This window comes from Amblyraja radiata, chromosome 15 (genome assembly GCF_010909765.2).
Source record: "Amblyraja radiata isolate CabotCenter1 chromosome 15, sAmbRad1.1.pri, whole genome shotgun sequence".
Taxonomy (NCBI): Eukaryota; Metazoa; Chordata; class Chondrichthyes; order Rajiformes; family Rajidae; genus Amblyraja; species Amblyraja radiata.
This window is the reverse complement of record NC_045970.1, coordinates 30674352-30681683: the sequence shown is the minus strand read 5'-3', so window position 1 is coordinate 30681683 and position 7332 is coordinate 30674352. Positions and strand designations below refer to the sequence as shown.

At 41.6% G+C, this 7332-nt stretch overlaps 1 protein-coding gene across 2 annotated transcripts; it reads right to left on the bottom strand.

The window, feature by feature from the left end:
- Positions 1-605: 605 nt before the first annotated feature.
- emx2 (empty spiracles homeobox 2) lies at positions 606-6328 on the bottom strand. Of its 2 annotated transcripts, XM_033033958.1 has the most exons (3): positions 5448-6130; positions 4020-4204; positions 606-1807 (listed from the first exon to the last, which is right to left on the bottom strand). In XM_033033958.1, exons 1-3 carry the CDS (start codon positions 5950-5952, stop codon positions 1640-1642), a joined length of 858 nt encoding a protein of 285 aa, XP_032889849.1. In that variant the 5' UTR covers positions 5953-6130; the 3' UTR covers positions 606-1639. The 2 variants fall into 2 exon arrangements, with proteins under 2 accessions (XP_032889849.1, XP_032889851.1); XM_033033960.1 differs by lacking the exon at positions 4020-4204 and having other exon boundaries at positions 1733-1807; positions 5448-6328.
- Positions 6329-7332: the final 1004 nt, after the last annotated feature.

Here is a 7332-nt window from a genome sequence, read left to right as displayed (position 1 = left end):
CCCGTTTTGTAGTCAAGATCTAGTTACAAACAGTTCAAATGCTACAGTTTTAATTGCGATATCAATTAAATTAATAAAATTCTATACCCTTTCTTGCACGGTACAGTTTCGCCACATGTCAAACGCCGACAAATTAATTTGTTTGTGCATCTCTATCTCCCGAAATGATGAAAAAAGCACGAGTGGAAAAACGTCAAAACAATGAAGATTTGGATTCCGCCCAATCACGTAGACATTTGTTTAATAACTTAATCGCGGGAGACACCTTCAATTTTTATATATAAAATATACCATTCCATTTCAAAACTCACGCAAATAAAAATAATAATAAATAGTTATGCAGTATCAGCCGTCATTACCGGCCCCTTAATATAATATTTAGTAATACAATGCATAGTAGGGACTGTATCTTTGCGAACTCAATTGGTTGGGAGGAAAGATCGCGTTCTGACATGGCTTTAAAAAAATTGTGAATTCGAAGGATTAATTGATTCAATAATATCAATTATTGAATTATAGGAGGTAACAAAAACAACCAATATTATGAACCGGAGATAGGTCATTTTGATTTTTCATATTTGAAAAAACCCCATAGATGCCTCACTACTTTGATTACTCTGAGCAGCAAATGGATAAATCTTTATTGACAAAATATGACAATGACATACTTCTTGGAAGTATAATGTATTAGAATTGCAACAAACTCAACAAACACAATTATTTACATTCGATAGAAGACATTGCAGAGACATCTTTCACTTTCGTGTCGCAATAAACACGGAATAACAAGCTCAGTGCTTTGTTGACCCACAGCCGCCCAGAGATAGCCAATGACTTTTACTCCTAGTCCTGTTGTGGCAACTTGCAAGCAAGTTCAGCCAAACCATGTCACCTCACGGGAATTCTGTTTTCACTTCAAAATGATGAACAAAGAAAACTCCGGAATTCTCTTTTAATTGAAAAAAAAAACCCTTTTCTTATCTTAAATGAAGGACCAAAATTCTGGTCTTTTTTTTTTAATCGGAAGATTTCTAACTTTCTTTATTGGTTTGGTGAACATCAAAAACGCAGCACTTCTTTCTACCTCAAAGCCGTATCACAATCACGTCGACGCCGGAAGGTATAATTATTTAACAGGAGTTTTTTTTTAAACAGCAATTTTTCTGTAAAAAGCACACAGCTGACAGAACCTCTCTCAAAGCAAATAAGAAAAAAAAAAGTCCCGCATTTTTTGTATTTATAGTAATCCATCTTTTTCATGAGCGGCTCACATGCAATTCAAGTTTGTGAAACAGGTGTGGGTTTTCGATTTTTGTTCCATTCAGTTCTTTATAATTTGAATTCGGAAGTGCAAAAAGTCCGGAATTGGATTGGAAGTACGCGTGAAAGCGAACTGCCTTACAATAAAATGGAGAAGTCCGCTTGTCAACCTTCTTGTCCGGAGTTGATTGATCGCTGCCTCTGAACAGTTTACGGTACGCGCAGTGCCACCTCTTGGACTTCTTACCCCAGCTGTCTCGACATAGGAATTGCATTTTGGATGAAGTGTTTTTATTTCCCCTTTTCTACAACAGCAACTCTTGCTGTTTTTGAAAGTAACACTATAGTTTGACATATTTTTTGTTTTTGTTTTGCAGTTCTAATCGTCCGAGGTGACATCGATCTCCTCAGGGCTCGGCTGTTTGGTCGCAAGTCTCCAACGATTGACATGATGGGTCCCCTTTTTCTTCTGTTGTGCATCTGTCCCTTCCTCCTCCAACTTCTGCCGTTTAAATTTCGTTCTTCTATTCTGGAACCACACTTTTACCTGAAAAAAAGTTTCAAAAGTTTCTATTGAATTAGTCATTAAAATTGGACAATAAAACAGTGAATGATATTCGCATACACATTTCAGCGGGGCCTGAATCATATTGTGCGATTCAATAAAAACACGTCATCTTTGATTACGACTGACCTTGGGATTTTTCAGGGTCCATCGGTTAGAGATTTGTTGTCATTTTACATATTAATAAATATATATGTCCAAATAAAACTTGAAAGAAAACAAATATGTTCTAGGCAGCGTATTAAAAAATAATCTGCAATAATATTATGCACGAATTTTCTACTGTAACTATTAGCTCGGGGAAGTTTTGAGGAGAATGTTTAAATTGTGTTAATTTAATTATATAAAATAAAGGCTAAAAGACGCCATCCTCCAGTGCGAACTGTGAACCTATTCTGCTGACCTTCCACCCTTTCCTTTTCTAACCCCCACCAAACCCACTGCCATCTCCACCCCATTACATTCATGCGTTTTTACAGCAATAGAATTTTCGGACAAACACTTGTATTGTTTGCACTCTCGCCTCCCATGTTGTAGGGCGCCCACTGACTGCAAATTAGTTGGCAAAAAAGAAAAATCAAAAAATCAAAACAATTCGAATTCTCCTTCCAGTTTTCCAACTCGAACATCTCAACTCAACGACTGCGATGTGGCCAAGTTGTACACAAGTGTCACCGAGCGAAGAGGGCTGCACTCCGCAGTAAACAACACACACACACACACACACACACACACAGCCGTTTCACGATCAGTTTCACAAGATCAATGCTTCCACTTTAAAACGGGTGCCCATGATTATTATGTCTGCAATTTCCCCAAGTTTGTATTTTAAAATCGATATAAACCTCGCATTAACGGCAGTGTATTAAAATTTAGGAACGGGATTATATCCATCTTACATTGCCTTAGCAAGCGCACAGGTGATGCGTACTTTTCGGAGATATTATTTGAAATTCAGAACGTTAAGATACCAGGTTAATTAAGAGATTGGTACACCGGTGTCTCAGTGTGCTTGTATATAAAGCACTCAAACACACACACGGGTTTGCGCTGGAAATCACTTGCCCGTTCGTCTAAGCATGCAAAACAACATTCTCTCTCTCTCTCTCTCTCTCTCTCTTCCCTAATTGAGGGGGAGGCTATTGGTCTCCAAAAGGATCTCGTTTGTTCAGGCCATGCCCGCCACCCAGACAAAAGCACCCAGCCAGCATCGATTCGCCGTCACACAAAGCCACCTTAAAGAACACATTAAATAGGAAATTAAGCCTGACCGCTCCCTTGTTCGACGAACAAATGGAGAAGGCCACCTATTTGTTCCTGCTCAATGTTTTGCCCGTGACGATTTTGAAAAGCACAAAGCTTTCTAAAAATGAAGCTTATCCACAGACATTTACAGAATGTGAGCCCGCGTTCGTCCTATTTCCTACACAAATCTCTTGCATCTTCTTTATGTTGTACCTGCGCACACTCCACTTTTCAATTGTCATTAAGATTTCGGGACTGCAAAGAGCTTGCTGACAGAAATGATCGGGTGCAAATATTCAACGGGACGTGAAATGTCAGATGTCATCAGTACTTCTCGGCGACTCCTTTTTTTTCTTAAGTGGCAGCACCGAGGATCCCAAACATCATGGATGTCAAACAAAACCCAAAGGGCAAAATAAGCGGCTCTTAATATTCGCGACTACAATCAGCAGCAGCGCGGAGCTCGGCCAGATAGATGAATGGCAATGTTCATCTCTAAACATCACCTATTGGCACTAAACGTTAATTGTATGTGATCAACGCCGTGAAAATTGCATAATTCTCCCCTCATTATTTTGATAAATATTTCAATGAGCAATTTAGGGAAATTAAAAATCAGCAAACCGTTGCAGAATAGCGCCTGGAATTGTCAGAATGTAACGTGTACAAATCTACTTGATCAGAACGCCATTCTTGCGTGGTTTCAGTCGAGTTTTAAATAAATCTCCATTCACTTATAAAGCAACCCGTTAAAAATGTATTAAAAATTCAGTGAAAACTCTCTGAATCCTGATACATTAAAAAACGACTGCCACTGCGTGTTTAGAACCAGGTTTAGTTTCCATATTACGAGTACAGACATGGTCAGTTCATACTGAAAAATATACTCGTCCACGCAACCATTCGACCGAACCGAAGAATTTTGCAGGCAATTATCGTGTTTTCTCACCTGAGTTTCTGTTAAACTGAGACTGTGGGCCAGTTGTTTCCTCTCTGCGCCCACCACATAGTGATTTTTCTCAAAGGCGTGCTCGAGTCTCAGCAGCTGAGACGGTGAGAAGGCCGTGCGGATGCGTTTGGGCTTCCTGGCGAGCGCATTGTGCAATAAAAAGCTTTCCGGACTCGTCTCGTTTCCTGAGAATCATAAAATTGGAATTGGAATTGGAAATCAACAAGAGGGTTCGGTGGTTTCTGAGTGTCACTGAATCGTGCTGCTGAATAGCAGTTTTGAAAGTCATTTATAGTTTCCAGAGTCCAGTGTGCAGCGAAATTATTTGCTTCAAAACCGCAATGTAAACTTTGAAGCGTAAAGGATATAGCCGCTACCTTTCCAATGTTTTAAAATTGCACTTCGATTTAATTTTGTTGAATTCGTTTAATATAACATCCTTCAAATAAACATATTTGAATCCATCGAGCGGGCATTATACACCACTGTCAGTGTATCCGAACGAATACAGACAGTCCAAAATACAAGATATATTTATCACAACACAACCAAATCTCAACGGTAAGATATAGTTGTCAGTTATTATCCACTATATCAAGACTAACTCATTAACCTGCTCCACGAAAGACAAAAAAACTAAAAACCGATGAAAATAATGAGTTTACTCTCAAATGCATTTATTTGCGTTAAGGATCGTTCAACCTGAAAAATAATGCAATAACTCTTCTAACTCACACATCTCAATTCCACTTGGTACAACAGACCGTTTAAAAAAAATATATATATAATTCACTTGGATGTGAGGGCACATGCAGAGGGGGAAAAATGCAAGAATGGCGATTCCGCCAGACTTATGGAAATCCGCATTTTTGTCCAGACTGCAAGCGCTGTATAGACTTCGCCGTCGGGTCCCGGCCCTTCAATATTTAGTCATGAGACTGACTCAGAAACGAAATGAAAATCGCCCGCGAGTGTGTTTCTACAGTCGGCGCGAATTCGCTGCAGTACATTGCCGAGTGTTGCAAACGCTGCCGCCCATGGCTAAATCTAGCAACCAGTACATACGCCAACAATTTCAATTCCCTACCTATGTACCCGCTGCTGCACCGACTGCTTCTCTGCTTGCCATGTACGGCCTCTGAATCTTCGGCATTTACAACCAGGATCGTCCCCCTCTCTGCAACTTTCAAAGCAGGGCAGTTATTCCGCCGAGCTATGGAAAAGGGCCCGACAGCAAACTCCTGCGTCAAACTTTCGGTCTCCTTCACTAAAGACTACAATTAAAGTGCTGCGCTACGGAGAAACCGTAAATATAGAATCTGTCACGGGGTAGCGGGGGGAGGCAGGAAATTGCTGTGCAACATAACGACGGCATGTGAACGAAAAAAAAAATCAACAACAAACTCAGTTCTTTAAAATCAGACGTACCTTGAAACCTGTGTCCCAGATATCTGTACCTGTGTATTAGCCATGGATAGAAACTCGAAGGATCTCTTTGTTGCGATGCAAATAAGGGATGTGGAGAATGGGACGATTGAAGAGGGTGCGCTGCTAAAGCATGTGGAGGGACTGGGTGAACCGGTACTGCCGTGTTGGTTTGATGAGAGACCGCGTCAGCGAACATCAGCTCCGGGTTGGAGTAGATCGCCCTGCCGCTGGTGTGGAAGCCGTTCAGGAATGGATTCACAGGGCTAGAGTTCGCATAGCTGAGGGCGGCTGGCCTTATAGGTTCCTCTGATCTCGAAGCAGGCAGTGGACTGTCCTTGGCTACTAGAGATTCAATGGTAAAACACCGCTTAGGTGTTGGCTGGAACATGGTTTTGCCAGTCAGTATATCCTCAGTGCAAGAGAGAGAGAGAGAGAGAAATGGGCGGTTGTGCGATGCTCCCCCCCAAAAGAAAAGTATTACTGCTGAGATTGAGGAAGAGTACATTAAAAGTTGGTCCGCGAACACTTTAGAAGCGAGGTGGCCACATAGTCCAGGAACAATCCATCTATGCGGTCACTTTATCACACGGCTGGAAAGTTGTGCAAACGACTTGTTAGTTCATGAGCTAATTAGTGCTGATATCACATAAACAGCTTCCACTGAAGCCCTGTAATGGCTTGATGATTGGTCGCTATTACTCGCCTTGAGGTTGAGGGGAGACTCTTAAGTGCGTCAATTGCTCTTTAAACCCGGAGAGGCGGATTCCGTCCGTACGGAATGGAGCAGAGCACCGGGTGAATAAAACCTCGCCGGCCGCTCACACTTCCACCGTCCGGCAAGGAAGAGATGGTCGGCAGGCACCCGTGACGAAACCCCAACTGGAACTGCCGGAGGTTCTTGCACATAAACACTTCCTGCAAAAAGACAGAAGCGAAACTTTTGCGGAAGCAGATTTGCAAGCGTGGATTTCCAATCTGCTCTTTGAATTTTCTCCAGCTCACGTGGCAACCTTCTTTAAATTTACTCCGCATCGCACAATATATAACAGTAACGCAGGATTAGAGGGGAGGGAGGGGGGGGGAGGGGGGGTTAAAAAAATGATTCCAAAAAACAACAAAATTTAAATCGGCATGGAATGAAAAGTGCGCAGTCTCCCTTAGTGTCTGGTCGTTCCTTGGTTTAGTTGCTGCCTCGCATCCAGGGACCTTGTTCGGACTGAATCTCTATATTTCTATTGGCCAGGTAGGGGAATTATGCTATTAGATAATTATATCGACTCAGCGCAGTCTGTGTGGTTCCTGGGCGCTTTCATGTCCTTTTCTCTTGCTGTGTGTTAATAGGTCGGGCTGCTTTCAATATATAATAAAAAAAAGTATCTGAGTATCACTCTCGATCATTCAAGAGAACCCTGTAAACAGGTATTTGCCAAATTCATTTAGGGTGAAAGGTTAAATGGGGAAACATCTTGTTAATCGACGATTTCATTTTTTCCCACTGTCTATGCGTAGAGTGACTCCAACAGGAAGGTTCCCCCTTACGGGTGACAGTAAATGCATTGCATACATGTTTTTTTGGGGGGGAAATCAGACTTTCAGTAGCTGTTTTTTTTTTATCAGATGTCATCGGAAATATTGAATGGTAGCAATTAGAATTTGACCTTGCATATATTGTAAAGCGGATCGCTTATCACTTCTGCCGGGTGAACACTGCGGTTTGGTACGTTGACAATCGGCACTTTAAAGTAAGAATGTACAGTGCACGCTGTCCCATTGTGCACTGTCATGACTGCGTTAAGTCGACGGCTGGTGCGATTCAAGGGAGCGCAGCAATTCAACGCTAAATGTTTTAAATATCGCGGGTTTTTTTTAATTCTTGTGTGTTATT

Excerpts from the sequence above, each read along its gene's own strand:
- emx2 (XM_033033958.1), bottom strand. The coding sequence starts at position 5,952 with ATGTACTCTTCCTCAATCTCAGCAGTAATACTTTTCTTTTGGGGGGGA. Across the intron at positions 4,205-5,447 it reads TCTGGGACACAGGTTTCAAG|GAAACGAGACGAGTCCGGAA; the intron begins GTACGTCTGATT and ends TATGATTCTCAG. Across the intron at positions 1,808-4,019 it reads TCAGTTTAACAGAAACTCAG|GTAAAAGTGTGGTTCCAGAA; the intron begins GTGAGAAAACAC and ends ACTTTTTTTCAG.